We start from the raw sequence: 24,545 nt of genomic DNA, 5'->3' as shown, positions 1-24,545 counted from the left end.
AGCTAAACGAAGCCGGAGACAAAGATTATATTCTCTGTCTTTACCCTCGAGCTCGCCCAAATCCCTACTCCGTTCTGCCTCGTAATATTCAAATTTTAATTTTTAGAAATCATGGTGAATTTTATACGGGTAGAATATTATTTGATTTATTAGAATGTTTTATATTTTTTTAATATAAATTTATTAGAAAATAAAAAATTAATTATTAAATTTTCTTTTGAAATGAACATTTTTTTAAATAAATAAATATATATAATATAGAAAAAACGTTCGAAAATTCTGTCCCGATATGTGAGAAAATAAACGGAAAATTTCGTGGAGATGGGAATAGACAGAAGAGGTCTTCCCACGTCCCCGTTCCACCCTATAGACATCTCTAATTACGATTAGAATCTATAATCAAGTAAAAAGTGCTTTCGTGTACTCCATCGCTTGTGTGGGCCCCCATCAATTTCTTTGAGTTTTATTCTTGCGAACGTACTCCCCAAGCACGACACTAACAGATTAGCAACACTGCATGAGTCGATACACATAGTGTCACAATCACACTTTGATGGTAGCAGACTTGCGATTGTGCGGCACTCACTTCCCAGCAATAAGTGAGTTAAACCTATTTGTTCTTGCGTCGCCTACGGCCAAGCGACGTATGCTCGAGCCTCTGACCCCGGTTCAGGAAGAAAGTTTTAGAAAACATGGGCCGAGAGATTTCGAAAGAGAGTTTTGAAAGCTGGTGTTATATGAAAATGTAAGCAAAAGTCAACAATAACGACTTACTGCATATAACTATTCGGCAGGAAGGTTGACAACTAGTCATATCCCCTATAATACATTTTGAGTCATTTCATGTTTTCGCCTCCATGTCTGACATGTTTTCGCCTTCATGTCTGACACGCCAACACATGATTTTTTTGAAACATCATACTCCTTACAAAAATACAAAAATACAGAAAAAAAAAAAAAAAAACATTACAACATGTAAATACATAAAGGGTTTGCCTTGTCATGAGCACGTGACTATGAGCAACATGCCCTGAACGAGCATGACTGTGACACACAACGTCTAGTATCCATTGTTTACCCCTAGGACTACCAGGGTAGAACATGAATTGTCCTAACGTTCTGATTCAACCCTCCCAAAATTACTTCTCGAACAAATACTCAACTTAAAAAACATCCTACACGTGTTTTCTTATTAACCTCACATTTTCTTTCCCGCTTGCAAACATCACAATCTTAAGTTAAAAAACACATTTCAACACCGACCTATTGTCGTCCCGAGAAACTTACCATTCTTTTATACGCGTTTACAAATCCAAAACACAAAGGACATTAAAAGAGACAACTCTATATATATATTTATTTATATATATATTCGCCATTATTACATCAGCTTGAGCTTCAACAGTCAATTCAATGGCCGNAAAAAAAAAAAAAAAAAAAAAAAAAAAAAAAAAAAAAAAAAAAAAAAAAAAAAAAAATCTATATAACATAATCAGACCACTCGTTTATATGAGAGATATGATCCATAGTGAAACTTGGCGTCTTATCCAACTTAATCGGATTCGACTTCCCGCCGACCAGCCTCGCCGGATTCCCGACAGCCGTCGTCCGCGGCGGCACATCCTTCAAAACCACCGACCCAGCTCCAATCTTCGCTCTATCACCGATCTTAATATTACCCAAAATGCAAGTTCCGGCGCCGATCAAAACCCCATTTCCAATCTTCGGGTGCCGGTCGCCGGAATCCTTCCCGGTACCGCCTAAAGTCACATGGTGAAGAATCGAGACATCGTTTCCGATGACCGCCGTCTCGCCGACGACGACGCCGGTAGCATGGTCAAGAAGAATCCCACATCCAATCACGGCGCCGGGATGGATATCAACGGCGAAAGTTTCAGATACTCTGTTTTGAATTATCATCGCCAAAGCTTTCCTCCCGTCGGACCAAAGTTTATGAGCGATTCGATGCGATTGAACCGCTAAAAACCCTTTGTAATTCAGAAAACATTGCACATAACTAATACAAGCCGGGTCTCTTTCCTTCACCGCCCTCAAATCCCTAACCCCACATCGCAAAATCTCGCCGCCGTCGTCTCTCAAAACGTCCAAGAACAGCTCGAACAGAGTCGTAATCGGGAGGCTCGAACTACAGAGCTTAATCGAGAGATGGTTCGCTAGCGCTCGATCCATAGAGCTATGGGAGAGAATCGAACTGAAGTAATAGTTCGATAAAATGGGTTCATCTTCCACATCGGAGCGAGCTTCTTCCCGGATTTTGAACCAGAGATCGGAATCGGAAGAGGGCGGCGGCGACGGAGGAGAATCTTGGATTTTGTGTGGATTTGGGGAAATGGGTATGGAAGAAAGATGATCGGAGAAGGTGGGTCGGCAGAATTTGACCATTTTGTGATGTGGGTCGGAAGGTGGGTCGCCGGAGAGTGGGAGGCAAGCCGCCATGGGAGGAGGATGAAGGTGGGGGAAACAGAGACGGCGGCGAAAGGGAGTGGGGATGGAGGAGATATGGAGGCGAGAGAGGGGTATTTATATTGGGTAAGTGGAAATTTTCTTGGGAAAATCTCCAAATTTTCCCGGAAAGTGAAATTGGGGAAGAAAATGAGGTTTGAATGGATAATGATGGCTTAAGGAAGTGGGAGAGAAGAAGGTCAATGAAGAAAAAATCAAAGGAAATTAAAAATAAATAAATAAATATATATATTAAATTTTGAATTTTTATGATTGAAATTGTATAAATTTATAATGTCCAACATTTTTTTAGAGTTTGCTATTAATTAAATTTCGGTTTCATCCGTTCCACAACGTTAGAATCAGTTAAAATTCATCAGTTCGAAAACGTTAGAATCAGTTAAAATTCATCTGATTATTTATGAAAGTTTATCGAATTCAATTTGAACTAGAGATGTACATTATCAGTTTAGATACGAATAGATAGATAAATGGAGCGGGATCGTCCCCGTCCCCGTCCCCGTCCCCTTAATATAAATATATATATATATATATATATATATATATATATATATATATAGAGGTTATAAAAAAAATTAGTTAATTTTGAGACGCACTGGAACTAAAATGTAACTAATTTTTTTTAATGGTTAAGGAATAATATTAAAATTTAAATGTTTAAAAATTATATCGGTNTCTCTCTTTTCTTTTCTTTTTGTACTTAATTAACTCTATATATATATATATATATATTAATTTTTTTTAATAAAGATTATATTAAAAAAATGAAAATTTTAAAATAACTATATTTTTTAAAAATAATAATAAATGATAATTATTTAAATATAATCTAATCGCCCAAAAAATAGGTGATTTTTTTTATTGGATTAAACTATTTTATTAATAATATAAATTATTTTGTAATAATTTAAATTATTTAAATATAGGTCAAATAACAAACGTAGTCTCGAACTTATAAAACTATATTAAATACGTGACTTTTTTAATTTAGATTATAATAGAGTACTTGACGTGTACTCATTTTTTAGGTTAGAGTTCAAATTTTTATGCCTCGGTTATTTTACAACAAAATAAAAAATTAAAATACTGTCAAATCGAACATAATTCGACTAGTTTATATATATATTATCGACCAAAAAAATCAAACAGTTGAATTGAAATCTGTAAATTTTGAATGTTCGTGACCTAAGTTATTGAAAAAAACGTGTGAATAAGACGGTTTTATAGTCAAATACTCAATCTCTCTCTCACACTCAAAAGAAAGGTGATATCTCTATCTTTCTAAAGTAGTAGACATAGACATTCACCTAAGAAAGAAGTCGGAACTATTCTCGGGACCGTTTTAATTATTAGGGTTACCGGTAACTATTTACAACTGAAAATATGGTTTTTTTTTTTCAAAATATATTAGATTTCGATATGTTGCGGTACGTATCGTGTTAAAATAAGAAATATTACGAGACTCGACTTTAATATTCAACACGAGCATACCCTAATCGATATTTGATCCCTACCCTATAACCGTTAAACTAAAAGAGTAGTAAATTTACTCAATTTTTAAAGGTTCGATTAGGTCGGTTTAATTTGAAGTTATTTGAAATACTTCGAAACGTTGTTAGTCAAAAAATAGTAAAGACATTGGGAGTTTGGCCAAATAAAGACCGAATAAACATAACTTATTGATGATTATATGTACTTGATTTCCTAGATAGGACATGACATATGGTTTCGTGAGCATAGCTAAAACTTCGATATTTTAAAAAAACGAGTATATTTTGGACCTGTTTGGATTGTCCGAGAAAAATTTGTTTTTTGAAAATACATTTTTTTAGGTTTAGCGTTTAAAATTAAAAGACTGCCACCGAGAGTTGACAATGATGGTTATAGAGTGAGGCCGATAGTCTTCAGTGGACGATTGTGGTTGTGAGCGATGACGACATGGGTGAGTGGCGACTGATAGGGAGTAGCGGTCGCCAATAGTAGGTATGTGGAAGTGAAGTGGAGAGATTTGGAAGGGGTAGTGTGAGGGTATTTTGGTCATTTTTATATATTATGATAATTTAAAAGGGCTTCACAATTAAACGCTCTAAAACCCTTTTTCTCAAATTTGATCTCAAGTTTATATTCAAAACACTTTAATTGACTACTGACTACCTCGGACAACAATTGACAGTGGTGGCGGTAGAGTGAGGTCAATGGTATCTAATGGACAGTTATGGTCATGGGCGATGACGACAAGGGTGAGTGACAGCTAATAGGGAGTAGTTATTGCCAATAGTAGGTACGTGGAAGTGAACATAGAGACATTTGAAGGGGTATGTGAGGGCATTTTGGTCATTTTGGTCATTTTTATATATTATGAAAATTTAAGAGGGCTTCACAGCTAAACGTTTAAAGGTCCTTTTTTTTAAATTTGATTTCATGTTTATATTCAAAACACTATGATCGACTACTAACTACCACCGATAGTTGACAGTGGTGGCGGTAAAATGAGATCAGTTGTCTCCAGTGGACAGTTGTGGTCCTGGGCGATGACAACAAGGGTGAGTGGCAGCTGATAGAGAGTAGTGATCGTTAATAGTAGGTAAGTGGAAGTGAAAGTGGAGATATTTGGACGGGGTAGTGTGAGGGTATTTTGGTCATTTTTATATATAATGAAAATTTAAGAGACTTGACAATAATTAAACGTTCATTTTGAGTGGTCCCTAAATTAAAAATCTTGTAGTTATAGTCCACAAACATAGTCGAGCGTGACCTCCAAACCTAAAACCAAGAACGTATGAACGACATAACTTTAAACTATGTCATATTTGTGGTATCAGTCAAGAACGATCTCAATTCATATCGATACAAATCGAGATAATAATATGAATCGAGAAATCGAAATCTCACGAAAATCGAACCAAAATTGATCGAAAGCCACACAAATTCAAATAATTTCTCCCCCACAAGTTCTTCATTCACTATCTTCCAAACATTTGTCAATGAATGGTTGAAATTGTTTTGGATTCAAGAGCCATACTAAAAATATTGTGAAATGTCCTTTTTACCCTTTTCCATCTTGGAAGCTACCTTTGGTTTCCAATAAGTGGCCATTAATTCAATATGGTCTCGTGAAATTTTTTATTGAGCATGTCGTTTGATCGGGTTTGAGATATTTTTTGTCGTACGAGTTGGGTGTATCTGCAAGATAAGATCTCGGACTGTTGTGATACTTAACTAAGTATGGAATTAGAAGCATAGAGCTCGATAGTATTGATTGTGTACCTTTAACGTGTGAGGAGTTTTTTTGTTTATCCATTGAGTCGATTCAAATCATGAGAAGGGTGTTAACCTTTCTGAGCTACCAACACTTAACTCGAGTGCCCTTTACGTTTTAGGTAATTATGGCTCGGGTTCTTCAATTCGATATCAAGGAGCTTCTTGGACTTTCATGATATGGATGTAAATATTCATAATAAAGTCTTTAGAACGAATAACGTAAGAAAAGAAATAAAACAATGTCATGATCTAATTTAAGAGCTACAAACAATATGAATGCATGTACCCTAGTTTCAGTCTCATGATCGTCACTGCGACGTCGTCATTCGTGAAGAGGTGTCTTACCTTTACTTGAAAAATAAGAGTAGCATGTGGCTTGAGTTTGGAGGTAAACGTAAGGCACCTCTGCATGGATGATGACGTTGTGGTGAGCCATGGGACCAAAACTAGGATAGACGCATTCATGTTGTTTGTAGCCCTTAGGTTAGATTAGGGCATTGTTGTGCCGACCGCTAGCAGAGCCTTATAAAGATTCTTTTAAAACACGTCTGCTAGAGAAAGTTTTCCACACCCTTATAAAGAATGTTTCATTCCCCTCTCCAACCGATGTGGGATTTTACAATCCATTCCCCTTCGAGGCCTAGCGTCCTCGCTGGCACACCGCCCGATGTCCACCAACCTTCGGTGCTCAACATCCTCATTGGCACACTGCTTGATGTCCTCCCCCCCCTCGAGGCCCAACATCCTCACTGGCATAATGCCTGATATCTGGCTCGGACATCATTTGCAACCGTCCAAGCTCACTACGAGCAAATATGGTTCTCTTTGAGCTTTCCTTTTCAGGTTTCCTCTCAAAGTTTTTTAAAACTCGTCTTCTAGAGATAGGTTTCCACACCCTTATAAACAATGTTTCATTCCCCTCTCCAACCAATGTGAGATCTCACCATTGTTTTATTTAAATTTCACATTATGTTCTTTTAAAAAAATTTATTATGAACATTTTATTTCATGACATAGTTTACGAAATATTTTAAATGAATATTTCTGCACATAACAATCATATCATACATGCGTCGGTGACCTAGTTTCCAAGAGATAAATAAGGTCCGTTACAAGCAGGTCGTGGACCTAACTCTTGAGACAACCCGCAACAAAACAATTTTTTTTTCCATATATTTTCAACATGACTTCTTTACGTGTGAGATTGCACAGATTAGTAAAAAGCTACGTTGACCTAAACATGTGGTCTAATGATTGAACATCGAGGAAGTAAAAGGAGTTCGATATGACAACCCCGTTCCAAAAAAAATAAAATATTATATTCACTTAACGTCCTACCTAATAAAATATTCACTTAACGTCCTATAAAATATTGTATTTGGTTGAAAAATATCACTTAATTTCTTTTAAAAAAATAATAAAAATATTTTTAATATTAATTTTAGTCGGGACATTTTGTTTAAAAAATATTTTAAACTTAAAAAAAATAATTATAAATTAATTTTTAATATAATGAAATTTGTATGATAATAATTTTTTTTTTAATTTTACTTTATTATTAATGATATTTTTTAATTTAAATTTTATGTTTAGTAAATTTTAAAAAAAAATAAATATTTTGAGAATAAAATTTTAATTTTGAAAGTTAAATAATTTAATATAAAATATTTTTTTTCCCGGTAAAAAAGGCATGATGATAAAGTGACAAACACTGACCTTTTCGGGCAATGATAAAGTAACAGTCAATGGTGGCGCTGTGACGCGAGTGGTGACGTAACTAAATTTGTTTTGTGAGGCTCTTTTAATTATTAAAGATTCTATCTCAATAATAATGAATAAATAAATAAATAAATAAAGTTTTTAAAAAGGACTATTTGGACTTTTCACTACGTAACTAATTACGTGTGGTTTAGGTTTCCAAATCAATTTCGTACTCGTTCTCCTCTTCAAAATATTAATTTTTAAAAATAAAATAAAATTTCAATATTTTCTATTTTATTTTTTTATTTTTTTATTTTTTAATTTTAGTTTATTATGCCAATATGTTATAAAAAAAAAATAATAAAATCAATTAGTATTTTTAATGATCGCAAATTAAAATGATATGGACGCTCGTGTATATTTTAAAAATAATATTTTTACGCTCGTGTATATTTAAAAAAATATTTTTTTTTGTTAGTTTTATTGTTTGTTTCTAAAATGGTGGATAAGATAATGCGTTAACTCGGGTATTTAAAAAAACTCGATAACTCGAAAAATTCTATCAACCCAAATCAATTTGAGTTGAGTTATGAACTTATTTAAGTCGAAAAGTTTAATTAAATGTTTGAAAATGAATAAATAAATATTTTAGTTTTATTATATACGAAAATTTGAATGAATGACCCGAACAAACCCAGCCCAAAAAATTAGGGTTGGGTTGGGTTCACGAACATAACCTCTCGTGGCTTTGCTTCAGGCTTCTCGGCATAAGATAGTGTTCCTTGATTATAAATTCATGACTATTCCCTAAATTAGCGGGCACATTTTAAAAATAACAGAAAAAAATAAATAAATAAAACTGGTTTTATTCTTTATTACTAAAAAAATAAGTTTATTAGTAACTCATTCCATTTTAAAATTTTAAAATTTTAAAAGAAATTAGTTTTATAATAAAAAAATAAAATTAAAAATTAAAAAGTCAACCACAAATTGCCACATATTATTTATAAATCAATAATAAAATTATATTTGCAACCAATTATTATGAATTAAATTTAAAAGACTGACAACTTCAAATGCTGCCACATGTCATCATCCTAGCCATTTAATCAAGTAAGCTTATCTTGATCAAATTAAGTCATTTAAATATAATTATTGATATTTAACCAAGTGGAAGCACACGTCTTACCTCTTTTTAATTTCACAATTAACTCATTATACGGTTTTTGTCACACACGTCACCAAGGAAAACATATAAATAGAGAGACTAATCCTACTAATGTAATGAATTAGGTATGTGACACGACCCTTGCTTAACTCGATACCATTTTGATTAAATATTGACTTAGACATCAAAGTATGCACCATATTAATGATCACGATGTACACGTCGTATGATATGAATTGTACATGATATCGTCGTCACCAATCATGATCTGTAACAACCTAAGCCCACCGTTAGTAGACATTATCCGCTTTGGTCAATTATGTACCGTTGTCAGCCTCATAGTTTAACAACACGTCTACTAGGGAGATGTTTTCAGGAATGTTTCGTTTCCCTCTTTAACCGATGTGGGATCTCACAATTTACCCTATTGGAGTCCGAGTGTCCTTGCTGACACACAGTCTGGTATCTGATTCTAATACAATTTGTAACGGCCCAAGCCTACCATTAACAGATATTGTTTACTTTGGCCTGTCAATCTCACGGTTTTACGTGTATGCTAGGGAGATGTTTCCACATCATTATAATGAATGTTTTGTTCCCCTCTCCAATCGATGTGGATCTCACAATTCACCCTCTTGGGGTCGTGTCCTTGATGGCACAGTCCGGTGTTTTACTCCAATACCATTTGTACCAGCCCAAGCCCACCACTAACAAATATTGTCTGCTTTGGCCTGTCAACCTCACGATTTTACAATAACGCTAGGGAGATGTTTCCACATCATTGTAAGGAATGTTTCGTTCCCCTCTCCAACCGATGTGGGATCTCACAATCCACCCTCTTGGGGTCCTAGTGTCCTTTCTGGCACATATTCCAATGTCTAATACCATTTGTGACAGCTCAAGCCCACCGCTAACAAATATTATATGCTTTGGCCTGTCAATCTCACGATTTTACAATGCATCTGCTAGGGAGATGTTTCCACATCGTTATAAGGAATGTTTCGTTCCCCTCTCCAATCGATATGGGATTTCACAACTCACAGATTTCACAATCCACCCCCTTGGAGACCCAGCATTCTCCCTGATACACAACCTAATGTTTGGTTCCGATACCATTTGTAACATCTCAAACCCATAATTATCAGATATTGTTTGCTTTGACCCGTTATATATTGCCGTCAACCTCACAATTTTACAACGCATCTACTAGGGAGATATTTCCATACCGTTTTAAGAAATATTCTGTTTCCCTCTCCAACCGATGTGGGATCTCACATGATCATTTTTACACCATAAGTTCAACGGTTGTTGTACATCTATATTAGAGTATGACAAACCTTGTTTCTTGCATGCCAAATTGTCTTTGAACACCCGATTCCGTTGATGCTACGCTACAAAAGCATATAAGAGGGCTTATAGTCAACCAAACTATGCATATTGACAAATGTTGTGAGGCCTTGAATTCCACCATTTTCATTGCTCCATTAAGTACAAAAAGAACGAAAAAAAAAATACAAATGATTGACAAGAGACTGCAAAGCAGCAAAGAACCAACAAAGAAGAGCATAACTTAAGGACCAGCTATCGTCTCTACAACCCGTTCCATCGTTATCGTCTACACGATTTCATGCTCTGATATATATCAATAGTTACATCCTCAGATACCCATTACCTAACATGCAAGAAATCAACCAAAAAGTGTCAAAGAAAGCATAAACATGGAGCAAACAAACATTGAAATGAGCGTAAATAACCATATAAGAAATCGGGACAATATCGATACGACTGCCTGATGATTATCGACATCAACGAGCTGCAAAACTAGCTAGTTCAATCAATTCCATGCACCCAGAAGAATGTTCATCCTAGCTCTATCAAAGACAAATTTCAAATGTCCTTTTATCTTCAACCTAAGGTCGGTATTGACTCCACTTCTGTTTCTTAATGGCAGGAGAATACATACACGACTCGCGTTTCAACAAGCATAGTCCCTAGTTTTTTCATGGGCTTCTTTATTCATGCTTGTATGGAAATCCTTAAATATTATATTGTCACCCTCGTTCTTGATTCCACTTGTTGATCTATTGCTTAAATCTAGATGCTCAACTACACAAGTAAACACGACCTTTACACGAGAAACAAAGTTATCAATTATAAAGAAAATGAAACTATATAGGGTATATCTGTAACGGCCAAAGTCTACCGCTAGTAGATATTGTCCACTTTTACTCGTTATGTGTCGCTGTCAGCCTCATAGTTTTAAAACGCGTCTGCTAGGGAGAGGTTTCTACACCCTTATAGGGAATGCTTCATTCCCCTCTCCAACCCAGGTGGGATCTCACAATCCACCCCCCTTGAGGGCCCAACGTCCTCGTTGGCACACTGCCCGGTGTCTGGCTCTTATACTATTAGTAACAGCCCTAGCCCACCGCTAGCAGATATTGTCTGCTTTGGTCCGTTAGGTGTCGCTGTCAGCCTCACGGTTTTAAAACGCATCTGCTAAGGAGAGGTTTTCACACCCTTATAAGGAATGCTTCATTCCCCTCTCCAACCGATGTGGGATCTCATAATAACATACGGGTAGACCCTTCCCAATTTCGATTTTCTATCTGACAAACTCACATCAATAGACTAAAAACAGAGTTTTCTCAGCTACCTTGAACCACCACAACAATTAATTGATATAGCTAAATTTAGAAATGCTGCCAAGCATTTAAACTTTGGTGTAGCAAAACTAGTAATACTTGAATTCTTGAAGAAAATAATGGAGCAGAAAAGGAATACTGGCTTTAATGCAGACAGAAATATAACGTGCCATCAGAAAGGATAATATACCAGTAAAAGGAAAACCGACCATGTAATAGACCTACGGAAACTAACTTTACCTTGGTGAAGCTCTTCTCTTTATAGCTTGACCTCCACATCAACACCAGCTGGAAGGTCTAGTTGCATCAACGAATCGATCGTTTGGGCAGTCGGGTACAAAATATCGATTAGGCGCTGGTGGGTTCTGATTTCAAAATGGAATCTAGCATCCTTATGAACATGAGGAGATTTAAGAACACAATAGATGCGCTTTTTTGTAGGTAATGGCACGGGACCCATGGTTTTTGCATTTGTGTTCCTTGCAGCATCCATTATCTGCTTGCAAGAGTCTTCAATGAGGGGAACCCAGTAAGACCTTAGTTTAATTCTAATTTTCTGCTTTGGCGCCAGCTGAAACCACAAACATCTTAGTTCATTAAAATCAGCCAAGAAAAGGATGGATACTATCAATTATACAACCAACTAGCTCAGATAAGTCCCTAGATACACCTCGTAGCGCGTATAATTTAACGAATCAAATAACAAACACAACGACCTGCTAGGTTTAATGCCTTCCCTTGTACTTTAATTACTAGGCATGTTTTAGATTATGCTCTCAGTCTTCTTCTTTTAGATTGGAGTCCTTTTCTATTATTAGTTTGGGTCTCCTTTTGTTTGGGCTTGTTTTTTACCCTTCTATTCTTTCATTTTTCTAATTGAAAACACCGTTGCTTACCCATATATATACACATATATATCAGAAAATGAAGCCAGCAGAGTCATCATAAAATTGGAGATGTGAGATCCCACGTTGGTTTGGAAAGGGAAATAAAGCATTCCTTTTAAAGGCGTGGAAACCTTACCCTAGTAGACGCGTTTTAAAACCATGAGGCTGACGACGATACGTAACGGGCCAAAGCAGACAATATCTACTAGCGGTGGGGTTGGGTTGTTACAATGGTATCAGAGCCAGACACCGGACGGTGTGCTAGCGAGAACGTTGGGCCTCAAGGGGGGTGGATAGTGAGATCCCACAATGGTTGGAGAGGGGAACGAATCATTTTTTATAAGAGTGTGGAAACCTCTCCCTAGCAAACGAGTTTTAAAACCTTGAGGGGAAGCTCGGAAGGGAAAACCCACTCCTAGCGGAGGGCTTGGGTTGGTACAAATGATATTAGAGCCAGACACCGAGTGGTGTGCCAGCAAGGACACTGAGCCCTCTAAAGGGGGTGGACACCGGACGGTGTGCCAATGAAGATGCTGAGCTCGGAGGGGATAGATTGTGAGATCCCCAATCGGTTGGAAAGGGGAACGAAGCATTTTTATAACGAGGTGGAAACCTCTCCCTAGCATACGCGTTTTAAAACCTTGAGGGGAAGCCCATAAGGGAAAGCCCAAAGAGGACAATATTTGCTAGCGTTGGGCTTGGATGGTTACAGGTACATACATTCTATTCTCCATTCACTCATTATCTCACCCAATCATTGCAGGATAAAAAACTTATGATACTGATATAATCTCATTAAATCATTTCACTTGTTATATATTCATCAGAACCGCAGTACATTATATATTGGAAAGCTAAAGGATGCTGGAATAAGACATAAACTAAGAAAACATAAGAATTACCTTATCCACATCCTCACCAATGCTGAATGCAGAAGTTCCAGGCGCTTCAAAATCTTCACCCTAAACAGAACATGAAACAAACATAGAAGCACTGTCCAATCCATTGCCTTACAGAAACAAAACGGAGATTCCTTAACTACTTGCAATGAAATTGAAAACAACATGGAAATTTAGAACACCATTCAATCACATCCAGAACAAAAATTCTCAAATCCATCACAAAACGTAAAGAAATCGTAACATTTTGCTCGATTCCGCACTACTTTTCTAGACGAACAACATTATCACAAACCTCGAGAGTGGCTGTTCCAGAGTCCTCCAGGATTTCCGGAGGCGGTTCGTTGGCATCGGAGGAGTCTAGAACTTCGGGAGCAGCATAAACCCTAGACGATGGCAACGAAAAATGGAGGGGTTTGAGCTTTAAAGCAGTAGAAGAGGAACCAGAGAAGGGAAGAAATCTCGGTTTAGGATGAAGGGATGATAAGGGAACAAATAGTGAAGGAGATGCAATTATAGTAGCAGAGAGTGAAGAGATAGCCATGGAAGTTCCTCTGGATATCAATGGCGGAAGCTCTGAAATAATGGAAGCTTTTTGCTCGCAAGCGTTATCCAAATCAATTTCTCAGTGTTTTTAATTTTCCCGGAAAATTTCATTCCGCACAAAATTGTCTATTTTGGGCCATGATCATGACAAGCCCACTAGCACGAGTTCGAATCGAACAGAGTTCATAACCCAAGCCCACTCGCGCGAGTTCGAATCGAACAGAGTTCATAATCCAATCTAACCCGAAGTCGAAATTTCATGTTAGTGACTCAAGAAGCTCGAATACAGTTTACACAACCTAATCCAAATCCGAAATTTCATGTTGGTGACTCAAGCAGCTCGAATAAAGTTCATAACCCAACACAACCAAAACCCGAAATTTCATGTTGATGATTCAAGCAGCTCGAATAAACCTGAAACTTTACGTTGGTGACTCAAGCAACTCAAATAGAGTTCATAACCCAACCTAACCCAAACTCAAATTTCATGTTGGTGACTCAAGTAACTCGAATAGAGTTCATAACTCAACCTAACCCAAACCTGAAACTTCAGGTTGGTGACTCAAGCAGCTCGAATAGAGTTCATAACCCAACCTAACCCAAACCTGAAATTTTATGTTGGTGGCTCAAGCAGCTCGAATAGAGTTCATAACCCAACCTAACTCATACCAAAAATTTCACGTTGGTAGCTCAAGTTGCTCGATTAGAGTTCATAACCTAACTTAACTCAAACCTGAAATCTCATGTTGGTGGCTCAAGCAGCTCGAATAGAGCTCATAACCCAACCTAACCCTAACCCAAACCCAAAATTTCATGTGGGTGACTCAAGCAACTTGAATAAAGTTCATAACCCAAGCTAACCCAAACCCAAAATTTCATGTTGGTGACTCAAACAGTTCGAATAGAGTTCATAACCCAACCTACCCGAAGTTTCATGTTGGTGACTCAAATAGTTCGAGTAACGTTCATAACTCAACCTAACCCAAACCCGAAATTTCATGTTGGTGACATAAGTAGCTCGAAAACTCAACCTAACCAAAACCCAAATTTCATGCTTGTGACTCAAGCCGCTCAAATCGAGTTCATTACCTAACTTAACCCACCCCTAGATTTTCGAGTTGGTCAAGTTGACCCAAATAAAAAAAGTATAAACCCGCAAACCAAATCAAATTTTCGATTTTCCAAAAATTTAACCCAACCCAAACCGAAAAATATCTATTCCAACCAAACCTTTATGATTTCCGTCGGATAGTCTGGGTTAATCGAGTTATTAGGTAACATGAACCGCCCTAACTCGGGTATCACTTTATTTTATAAAATATTATCGTATATAAATCATTTTGATTAAATTTCTTACAATTTTATCCCAAAAGAGCCACCGAAAGTCTTACAAATAATTCCCTAAATAAAATAATTGTATATGATTTTACAGTTATAAAGCACCAAACTGTTGCTTTGACAAACATCTCCCCTTTTTTTCCTCCCAATAAAGCAAAACAGAGCTCTCACCTCTTATCTTTCTCTCCATCAATGGCTTCAGACCCGAACCATGGCGATCTCGAATCGACATTGCACGCTCTCGGCCCGGACAACCCGTTCCCTCAAAGCCTCTCCTTCCATCTCTCTCAGTCCACTTCTTGCTGCCATGTCGAAACCGAAAACTCCATGAAAGTAGACATTTCCAGGGACAACATTCCTTACTTCTCTCGCTTTCTCACAGCTTTGAGCTACCACAGCTCCCTCAGAAGCTTGGAGTTTCATCATGTCGACTGGGAACTCGAGCAGATGCGAGAGCTTTGTAGGTTGGTTGAGGATAATCCGGGCGTTAGACATGTCGTGTTTCGACGAAATAGATTGAGTAATGAATGCTTGGCAGAGCTGTGTTGTGTTTTGAGAATTAACAGAGGGATTAAAGAGCTTATGTTTTCGGAATGTGGGATTGGATCGGTCGGGGTTGGTTTGATTGCTTCTGGTTTGAAGGTTAATGATTCGTTAGAGGAGTTTCAGGTTCGGGAGGACTCGATTGGGTCAAAAGGCGTGGAAGAACTCTCGAAGATGGTTGAAGAAAACTCGACTCTGAAGCTGTTATCGATTTTCGACACGAATTCAATCACAGTGACACCATTGATAGCTGCAGTTTTGGCAATGAATAGGAACTTGGAAGTGCACATTTGGAGTGGAAAAAGTTCAAAGGTGGTTGAGTTTGTACCTGGGAATAGCACACTCAGAATTTACAGGCTAGACATAAATGGCGCTCGCACGGTTGCCTGCACGCTCGGGTTGAACTCGACGGTTAAAACGCTCGACATGACTGGTATCCAGCTGAAATCTCGATGGGCAAGAGAATTCCGTTGGGTGTTGGAGCAAAATCGTTGCTTGAGGGAGGTAAAACTATCGAAAACTCACTTAAAAGACGAGGCAATCGTGCATATAGCAGCTGGACTTTTCAAGAACAAGCACTTGCAGAGCTTGTTTCTTGATGGGAACTTATTTACCGGCATCGGAGTCGAGCATTTACTCTGTCCTTTGAGCCGGTTTTCGACCCTGCAACATCAAGCAAACATAACTCTCAGATACGTAACGTTCGGAGGTCGAAGAAACAAGATAGGAAGAGACGGGCTAGCTGCTATTCTACATATGCTCACAACGAACGAAACGCTTACTCATCTAGGGATATATGATGATCATAGCTTGAAACCAAATGACATAGTGAGAATATTCAGGAGTTTAGAGAAGAACGCGTCGTTGAGACACTTATCGTTACCCGGCTGTAAAGGTGTTGATGGAGACATGGTGCTGCAGACAATAACAGGGATACTGGAGGTAAATCCTTGGATCGAAGACATCGACCTCTCGGGAACTCCTCTCCAGAATTCTGGGAAAGCCGATGGAGTTTACCAAAGGTTAGGACAGAACAGGAACACTGATCTCGAACCTCCGGTGGATTCGCTCGACACGACCTTGACCGAGCCAAAAAGTTGTAGGATTTTCCTCTGTGGGCAAGAATATGCAGGTAAAACTTCCATATTGCAGAACTTTGGTTCTTCAAAACTTCCCTTCACAGAACAATTTAGATCTTTAGTAGCTCCAGTTGAACAAGCAGTAAGAACAGTTGGAATGAAGATAAAAACTTACAGAGACGAAGACGTAAAAACATCGGTTTGGAATCTAGCTAATCAGCACGAGTTCTATTCGCTCCACGATCTCATGTTTCCCGGGCCTGGAACTGCATCAGTATTTGTGATCATCAGCAGTTTATTCAGAAAACCAAGTAACAAAGACCCGAAAAACCTGAGCGAGATAGAAGACGATGTTCGATATTGGCTACGGTTCATAGTTTCCAACTCTAAACGAGCATCACAGCAATGCGTGCTTCCAAACGTAACTTTGGTTCTCACACACCATGACAAAGTCGTACAACGTTCACAGAACGTGCAGCGAACTTTGATGTCAATCCAGGGATTGAGAGACAAATTCCAAGGCTTCCTTGACATATACCCGACAGTGTTTACTGTTGATGCACGGTCATCGGCATCGGTAAACGAACTCTTGCATCATCTTCAGAGAACGAGCCGCACTGTTCTCCAAAGAGTTCCGCGAGTTTACCAGCTCTGTAACGAACTGATCCAAATTTTGATGGACTGGAAATCAGAAAACTACAACAAACCAGTAATGAGATGGAACGAGTATCAGGATCTATGTCAAGTTCGTATCCCTCAGTTGAGAATACGTTCGAGACAAAGTAATCGAGACAAGATCGAGACAAGGAGGACGGCTCTTGCTACTTGCTTGCACGACATAGGAGAGGTGATTTACTTCGAAGAACTCGGATTTATGATATTAGATTATGATTGGTTTTGTGAAGTTCTTGGCCAACTAATAAGACTAGAAGTTAGAAACCATTCAACCAACAATAATGGATTCATCAGTAGAAAAGAACTGGAAAAGGTTTTAAAAAGCAAGTTACATAGCCCGATCCCCGGAACGAATTCGAAGGTATTTGAAAACGTGCAAGCTAGTGATCTAGTGGGAATGATGCTAAAACTCGAACTCTGTTACGAACAAGACCAATCAGATCCGAATTCGCCATTGCTAATCCCCTCGGTTCTTGAAGATGGTAGAGGAAAACCACAAAGGTGGCCGTTAAGTATGCCCGACTGCATCTACACAGGGCGACACCTAGAATGTGATGATTCGAGCCATATGTTTCTAACTCCGGGATTTTTTCCTCGACTAAAGGCAAGAATCCCCTAGTTCTATCTCTCTCTCTCTCGCTTTCTCTAATGGAACATTGTGAGTTTCGGTTTCCTAATCGGATTTTTCGCTGTTCAAAATTCAGGTGGATCTATATAACAGAATCATGGGATTAAAGAATCAATATGTAGCAAATTACAGCTTAGAGAAGTACCTGATCACGATAAACATCAATGGAATGTATGTCAGGGTAGAGCTCGGAGGACAGTTCGGCTACTATATCGATGTCCTGGCATGCTCCACGAAGAGCTTGACCGAGACTCTCGGATTTATCCAGCAGCTTATAATACCTGCAATTCATGGCCTCTGTAATGGCGTCATCTTGACCGAAAGCATTATCAGGCCCGAATGCGTGCAAAATTTGGTGGCACCTAGACACAGGAAAACCCAGAACATCTCAATACAACAACTGAAACTTGCGTTGCTTTCCGTTCCTGCTGATGGAATGTATGAATATCAGCACACATGGTGTCCTGTGTCAGACGGCGGTAGAGAAATTGTTGCAGTTGGGTTTGATTTTGCTCGAGAGCTATTGTCTGACGATGATTTCCGGGAAGTTTTGCATAGGAGGTACCATGACCTTCATGATCTTGCTGTTGAACTGCAAGTCCCGCACGAAAACAATCCGGAAGCAGTTGATCGCTCGTTATCCAATGACGAAACTGACAAAGTTGCAGCGACGTTCGATGGAATTGCAAAAGGGGTTGAAGCTGTTCTGCAGAGATTAAAGATCATTGAACAAGAAATCAGAGACTTAAAGCAGGAGATAAAAGGTTTAAGATATTATGAACACAAACTCCTACTCGTGCTTAATCGAAAAGTGAACTATCTAGTGAATTACAATGTCGAAATCGAAGAGAGGAGAGTACCAAACATGTTCTATTTCGTTAGAACGGAAAACTACTCAAGAAGGTTGATTACTAACCTCATATCCGGAATGAATGCTCTCCGACTGCACATGTTATGCGAGTTCCGAAGGGAAATGCACGTCGTTGAAGATCAGATAGGTTGTGAAGTCCTGCAGATTGACAATATGGCAGTCAGGTCTTTAGCTCCATATACGACGAAGTTCATGAAACTGATAACGTTTTCTCTCAGAATTGGAGCCCAAGTAGCTATGGGAATGGGGCACATGATCCCAGATTTGGGTCGGGAGGTTGCGCATCTAGCTGATTCGTCGTTCTTCCATGGGGCAGCTGGAGCAGCTGCTGCAGGAGCAGTCGGGGCTGTAGCTATCGGACGTGTAGGTAGTAGGGGAAAAAGCAGAGCTGGGGACATTCAGCAAGATCTCAGAACAGCACAACAATGGGTTGTGGATTACTTGAGAGAACAGAGTTGTTCAAGTGGAAAAGATATTGCTGAGAAGTTTGGGCTGTGGAGAGTAAGATATAGGGATGATGGTCACGTTGCATGGATCTGCAGAAGACACATGAACCTTAGAGCACATGAAATAATTGAAGTTCCCATTTGAATGCCCAAGATTCATCCTATGTGCCACGGTCCTACTTTTTCAACTGTGCGGTGTTGTGATCTTGACATGCTCACGGATCAGCCTTAAGGGGAGTCAAGCCCCATATATATTTTTCGCCCTGTAGCTTCATTGGACTTTAGACGAAGTTTGTCTTCGTCAATCGAACATCGCTTGTGCGGAATCCAAGCTTGTTTGACCACACACGCAGGCTGCAAGTATATGTTCAATCGTTTGCGCTACAACCGACTTGCCTTTACACTAGGCCAAGTCATTTGGCTGACCTTGCCTCTACTCGGGGCCAAGGTCTCTCAATGCAATACTGCATCTCATCTTGTCATCTTGATTCCCATCGACATGGCTCATTCGTCTTGACGCCATCCCGAGTCTCGAGGTGTCGTCGGCCATCACAACTCACTCGGTCATGTCATTGAGAACGGGCCCACGTGTCGCTCATTTCATCGAGACATCCCGAACATTCATCCATCTGGGATCTTTCGAGGCATTGGCCCTCCCGTGCCCATGTCATGTCATTTACGGATACCGTACCGGATAGTGAGTGCATATATCAGCCTTCGACACGCGGGTTGGGGCGCAATACAGGCACACCCATGCTGCCCAATACAGTCCTTGAAAAACTCATTTCAAAGGAAGTCGCCCGAGACACTCGTCTCGGCACGCTCACCCTCACTGTGACACACACATATGCCACAGGGTAGCTCACTTAGGCCACAGGGCCCAGGGGTGGTGAAAAGCTAACACCATGTCTTCCACTATAGTACATTTTGAGACATTTTCAATACTCCATGCGTAGACATGATTTTGATAAACAGTCATACGGTGTCATGGAGTGTCCATCCGGTGTCTCATTGACACCAAATTTGGCGAACATTCATATTTCATATGGACACCAAATTTGGCGAACATTCATATTTCATATGGACAGACTTAACTCCAGAACCGCATGCTGGAAACCCCAACTTTCGAGGTTAAGGCTTGGGACTCGGCCCTTTAACCAGCCTAATTGTGCCACTCTTGTCTACTTATTGCCCTCGTCTTACTTATGTCTCGACTTCTCTTCAATCACTCTATGTGGTGTGTTAGATAACGCACTGTCCTCCTCGGTCGCATCATGGCACTCATCTAGGCCCTTGTGTGGCCGAACGCTTCTTTTGTCGCAACGTGAGGGTTGCCATAATTATGTTGTGACATTATGCATGCTTAGATCAACCATTAGAGTAAAATGATACAAACATCCTTATTTCTAGTGCAAATCCTATAGTACTTCAAAGAACCAAAATAAAGCTACTTCAGTTTCTCTGCTCATCACATCAGATACAGTAAATGTTATACAAAGAATAAAAAGAAACCTGGAATTTCTGGACCGCACGATCTGAATCGACCGAAACCGGGCCATCAATGCACGGGTCTATCTAATCCATTCCTTGAAACAAACATAATGTCAATGTGGGACCAACATATGAATGATATGATTTTGATTTCACATAATTAGAAGTTGCATTCGAAAGTTAATTGTTACAACGAGGAATAGTAATTGATTCATGCTTACACCGATGATCATGATAGAACCGAGTTCGTACGGTGTAGAAGCCATGATTTACTATCGTCCCGGACAAACCAACATACGACAGGAAACACCAGTCTACACAGATACATTATTACATTCCGCTACTGATAGTAGTATTCGTCCTATAGTTCTAGAGTTATTTGTGTCTTCGTCTGAAATGTAGATATCACAGTTTAGAAGAAAGCCCTGCTACCATAGAATACTCGTGCATTACTGTTCTTCGAGGACGGTGTTTTCTCATCAGAGGTTGAATTTTCTGAACTGGTTGGTCCATTATCGACGTCCAGAGGAAGTTTCATCTTTGCCAACGACTCGGTAAATTGCTGCATGCTTTTCATATACATATCAACAATGTCTTGCTGCACTACATTTTGTTCTGGCTCAATGTTCACAGAGATAACAGGCTTTGAGATTGAATCACTTGGTACCTCAACAGACGAATCAGCCTCGCCATTCTTAACATCCACACACTTATCCTTTTCGATCGGTTCCTGAGTTTGAGGCTTTGAAGCTTCTGAAACATCGGATGATTCTGAGCTTGTTGGTGCGGAAGGTGAGGACACTCCATTCGTTGACAAGCTGCTAAGTGGAGAATCGAGCTTTGGAAGCTGGATAGACTCAACAGAAGCTGTCGAGAAGCTTTCTACATTATGCGCACCTAATTCCGAACTCAGATGATCTTCGGTACCAGAAGTGGCTAGGCTCTCAGAGGCCTCAGACTCCGGATTAGAGCACGGGATGCTGAAATACTCAGACACCATCATCTCATCCTCGTTTACTATCTTAGGATCTGGAAACTCTATCTTATCCAAATCACTAGCTAGCGACTCGGATATTTCAGAATCCTTCAATGTTGCAGACGATTCCAAGGCAGCTTTAGGAACAGCCATCACGTCAGGCGCGGTTCCATTGTATGCAAGAGATAGTTGAACAAATCCAGCAGGAGAATGGAACAAATCGGTCGAAGATAGAGAAAACTCCTTCTCTAACTTTCCATCGTTAACAAGAACTTCAGTCAACGGAACCACGGCGAACCCCAACAACTGGTCCTCCAGATAATTCCTCACTCTACTCAACATCCATATCTCACATTTAAGGGAAGCATCGACGCTCCGAACATTCAAACAAAGATTCTCATTGAACACCGGGTTCCTCCCAGCTCCATTAATGATTTTGGTGGATAGAGAATCATCAGGATCATTAGTTAAACAAAGCTTAGCATAAACATCTTGCTTATGGTATATGCAGATATTATGAATGTCTCTAGCCTGATGAATACATACGTCGAGTGTACTAATAATTTCCTCCGAGTTATACATCACCACTTCTTTTCGGTTAACCTCAACTTCCTTCGATGGAGTATCAGACATCCGACCGAAGAAATTGGGTTTCTGCCTCTCGGGCTCAGCAATGGGCGAGTTCTTCAATGGGGAAACAACGGATTGAGGGGAATCCATGATAAGACTTAAGAACAAGCCTGAAAATATTACAAAGTTGATTGAAAATCTAACAAAATCAAGTTCAGAAACTATGCAGAAATTCAACAGAAGATCGTTTCGTATCTCGAAACCGAAAATCACAACATTGTGATCTAAATCTCAAATGTAATGAGCAGTAAACCAAAAGTGAGTATCAGTTCAACCAAACTAAATGAGCAACAAGAACAATTCAATCTAGAACAAAATTTGAATCATAGAAAGCAGATATTAAACGATTATAATGTGATAGAACCTTCAAATCAAACTCCTACACGCAAACCCCAACTCACATCAATTTATATATCCAACGATTCTCAAGATACAGAAGATGAACACTCAAGAACTAAGGATCAGACAAAACTTAGAACATCAAAACCATAAAGGCCAACAGGAACAAGAAAAAACTGGAATCCAAGGAAGTGTAAGCAGTAAAAGCAAGCAAAAAGTGAAAACATCACAAAAGTCCCCGATCGGGGCCACAAAATTCAACAAGATCAAATAGAATTACTTCAAAATCTCGAACTGGGTTTGTTTCTTTGAGCTTCTAATCCTTTAATTGACGAACCCCAAGCAGTTTTCCCACAAATCGGGAGCTCAAAATCGAAGATCTCCCAAAACCCAGTTGACAAATCGAAGAAACTTCGCTTAGAAAACCCTCAAAAACAGTTTTATATACAAAAACAGCAAGATTAGAAGAACCCCAAGTCGAGTACAACAGATACAGAATTCAAGTTCATCGAAAAGAAAGGGTTACTGAATTTACTGATTAGATTAGATTAGCCACCGAGCGAGAGACCCTCCTGATATTTAAGGGTAATTAGAAAGGTAGCCGCCCCACGCGTTAGCGTCGGCTGGACCAATGGGAAGAAGGGTTAGTGCGGGTTGAAGGTGGGGTCCTGAAACGAACAAGGGTAGGCCCTGTTGTGGACTGTGGGTTTAGAACTGGGGTTACACTGCCCACCATTAAAAGAAGGCTGACTTTTAGAGTTCAAAAAGTGGAAGATTATGGCGCGGTTTCAGGGGGGCGTAGACGGCGGTGGCCGTCGTTCACCGCCGTGTGACACTTCGCTTCTTTTTTGGGCCCCATGAGTGAAGGAATTTCTCGAACCTCGTTTGAATTGCGCTAAAATAGTGTTCTAAAGAGACGACTCGAATTTCAAAGATTCATTTTCTTTTAGACATTTGAAGGTTCTTTATGATCTTATTTTGTTTCTAGAACCCCCTTTTTTTTTTTTATATGTCCCTTAATTATTTATTTTTTAAATCGTTTAATAAATAAAATACTCATAAATTTTAGTAATTTGTTTCAAAAATACTCTTGAACTTTTAATAATATTTCAAAAAAAAATGTCCTAATCTTGCTTGTTCGAGTCGGTTGACAGAGACGTCAATCAATTGAGTAGGGGAGGATGTCACGGTCATGCATGTCCAAGGCGGTTGTCAATGGTCGCATGACATGTAACAACCCAGGCCCACCGCTAGCAGATATTGTCCTCTTTGAGCTTTCCCTTTCGGGTTTCTCCTCAAGGCTTTAAAACGCGTCTGCTAGGAGAAGGTTTTCACACCCTTAAGAATGGTGTTTTTCCCCCCCCCCCCCCCTTTCAAGGCCCAGACTCCTCGCGGGTACTCTTTCCTTCCTCCAATCGATGTGGGACTGTCCCAAATCCACCTCTTTGGGGCCTAGCGTCCTTATTGGAACACTGTCTCGTGTCTACCCACCTTCAGGGAACAGTGAGAAGGCTGGCACATTGTCCGGTGTCTAGCTCTGATACCATTTGTAACAACTCAGGCCCACTGCGAGCAGATATTGTCACCAGGTCCAGACATAGTAAGGATTGACAGACTGAGAGCTCTTTCTTGATTCTATGGGTGGTGGTGCATGGCCGTTCTTAGTTGGTGGAGCGATTTGTCTAGTTAATTTCGTTAACGAGGCCAGCCCAAAGAGGACAATATCTGCTAACGGTGGGCCTGGGCCGTTACAAATAATATCAGAGCCAGAGACCGGACAATGTGCCAGCCTTCTTGCTGTTCCCCAAAGGTGGGTAGACACAAGACAGTGTGCCAGTAAGAACGCTGGGCCCCAAAGGGGGTGGATTTGGGGGAGATCCCACATCGATTGGAGGAATGAAAGAGTAACATCGAGGACGGTGAACCCCGAAGGAGGGT

General features: G+C 39.4%; 4 protein-coding genes across 6 annotated transcripts; 1 reads left to right on the top strand and 3 right to left on the bottom strand.

The window, feature by feature from the left end:
• Positions 1-1,466: 1,466 nt before the first annotated feature.
• Positions 1,467-2,571, bottom strand: LOC111797012 (serine acetyltransferase 1, chloroplastic-like). The gene has a single exon (XM_023679855.1). The coding sequence runs from the start codon at positions 2,455-2,457 to the stop codon at positions 1,480-1,482; it is 978 nt and encodes a 325-aa protein (XP_023535623.1). The 5' UTR covers positions 2,458-2,571; the 3' UTR covers positions 1,467-1,479.
• A 7,338-nt stretch (positions 2,572-9,909) lies between these two features.
• Positions 9,910-13,677, bottom strand: LOC111797712 (30S ribosomal protein S10, chloroplastic-like). 2 transcript variants are annotated; one of them, XM_023680821.1, is made up of 4 exons: positions 13,341-13,677; positions 13,049-13,108; positions 11,500-11,830; positions 9,910-10,005 (listed from the first exon to the last, which is right to left on the bottom strand). In XM_023680821.1, the coding sequence occupies exons 1-3, from the start codon at positions 13,587-13,589 to the stop codon at positions 11,519-11,521; spliced, it is 621 nt and encodes a 206-aa protein (XP_023536589.1). In that variant the 5' UTR covers positions 13,590-13,677; the 3' UTR covers positions 9,910-10,005; positions 11,500-11,518. The 2 variants fall into 2 exon arrangements, with proteins under 2 accessions (XP_023536589.1, XP_023536588.1); XM_023680820.1 differs by lacking the exon at positions 9,910-10,005 and adding an exon at positions 10,031-10,286.
• A 1,250-nt stretch (positions 13,678-14,927) lies between these two features.
• LOC111797079 (protein TORNADO 1) lies at positions 14,928-19,494 on the top strand. Its single transcript, XM_023679972.1, has 2 exons — positions 14,928-17,830; positions 17,931-19,494. The coding sequence occupies exons 1-2, from the start codon at positions 15,122-15,124 to the stop codon at positions 19,314-19,316; spliced, it is 4,095 nt and encodes a 1,364-aa protein (XP_023535740.1). The 5' UTR covers positions 14,928-15,121; the 3' UTR covers positions 19,317-19,494.
• Positions 19,495-20,781: 1,287 nt separating this feature from the next.
• On the bottom strand, positions 20,782-23,413 carry LOC111797078. 2 transcript variants are annotated; one of them, XM_023679970.1, is made up of 3 exons: positions 23,143-23,339; positions 22,888-23,034; positions 20,782-22,378 (listed from the first exon to the last, which is right to left on the bottom strand). In XM_023679970.1, the coding sequence occupies exon 3, from the start codon at positions 22,356-22,358 to the stop codon at positions 21,075-21,077; it is 1,284 nt and encodes a 427-aa protein (XP_023535738.1). In that variant the 5' UTR covers positions 22,359-22,378; positions 22,888-23,034; positions 23,143-23,339; the 3' UTR covers positions 20,782-21,074. The 2 variants fall into 2 exon arrangements, with proteins under 2 accessions (XP_023535738.1, XP_023535739.1); XM_023679971.1 differs by lacking the exon at positions 22,888-23,034 and having other exon boundaries at positions 23,143-23,413.
• Positions 23,414-24,545: the final 1,132 nt, after the last annotated feature.

This window comes from Cucurbita pepo, chromosome LG06 (assembly GCF_002806865.2).
Source record: "Cucurbita pepo subsp. pepo cultivar mu-cu-16 chromosome LG06, ASM280686v2, whole genome shotgun sequence".
NCBI lineage: Eukaryota > Viridiplantae > Streptophyta > Magnoliopsida > Cucurbitales > Cucurbitaceae > Cucurbita > Cucurbita pepo.
The sequence above is the reverse complement of the archived record's forward strand: the minus strand, read 5'-3'. Positions and strand labels throughout refer to the sequence as shown.

What these genes read in the sequence shown, in the direction of transcription:
- LOC111797012 (XM_023679855.1), bottom strand. Translation starts at nt 2,457, where the DNA reads ATGGCGGCTTGCCTCCCACTCTCCGGCGACCCACCTTCCGACCCACAT.
- LOC111797078 (XM_023679971.1), bottom strand. Translation starts at nt 22,358, where the DNA reads ATGGATTCCCCTCAATCCGTTGTTTCCCCATTGAAGAACTCGCCCATT.
- LOC111797079 (XM_023679972.1), top strand. Translation starts at nt 15,122, where the DNA reads ATGGCTTCAGACCCGAACCATGGCGATCTCGAATCGACATTGCACGCT. An exon ending in GATTTTTTCCTCGACTAAAG is followed by an intron (nt 17,831 to 17,930) that starts GCAAGAATCCCC and finishes TTCAAAATTCAG; the next exon opens with GTGGATCTATATAACAGAAT.
- LOC111797712 (XM_023680821.1), bottom strand. Translation starts at nt 13,589, where the DNA reads ATGGCTATCTCTTCACTCTCTGCTACTATAATTGCATCTCCTTCACTA. An exon ending in CTGGAACAGCCACTCTCGAG is followed by an intron (nt 13,109 to 13,340) that starts GTTTGTGATAAT and finishes TGTTCTGTTTAG; the next exon opens with GGTGAAGATTTTGAAGCGCC. An exon ending in TTGGTGAGGATGTGGATAAG is followed by an intron (nt 11,831 to 13,048) that starts GTAATTCTTATG and finishes TTGTGGTTTCAG; the next exon opens with CTGGCGCCAAAGCAGAAAAT.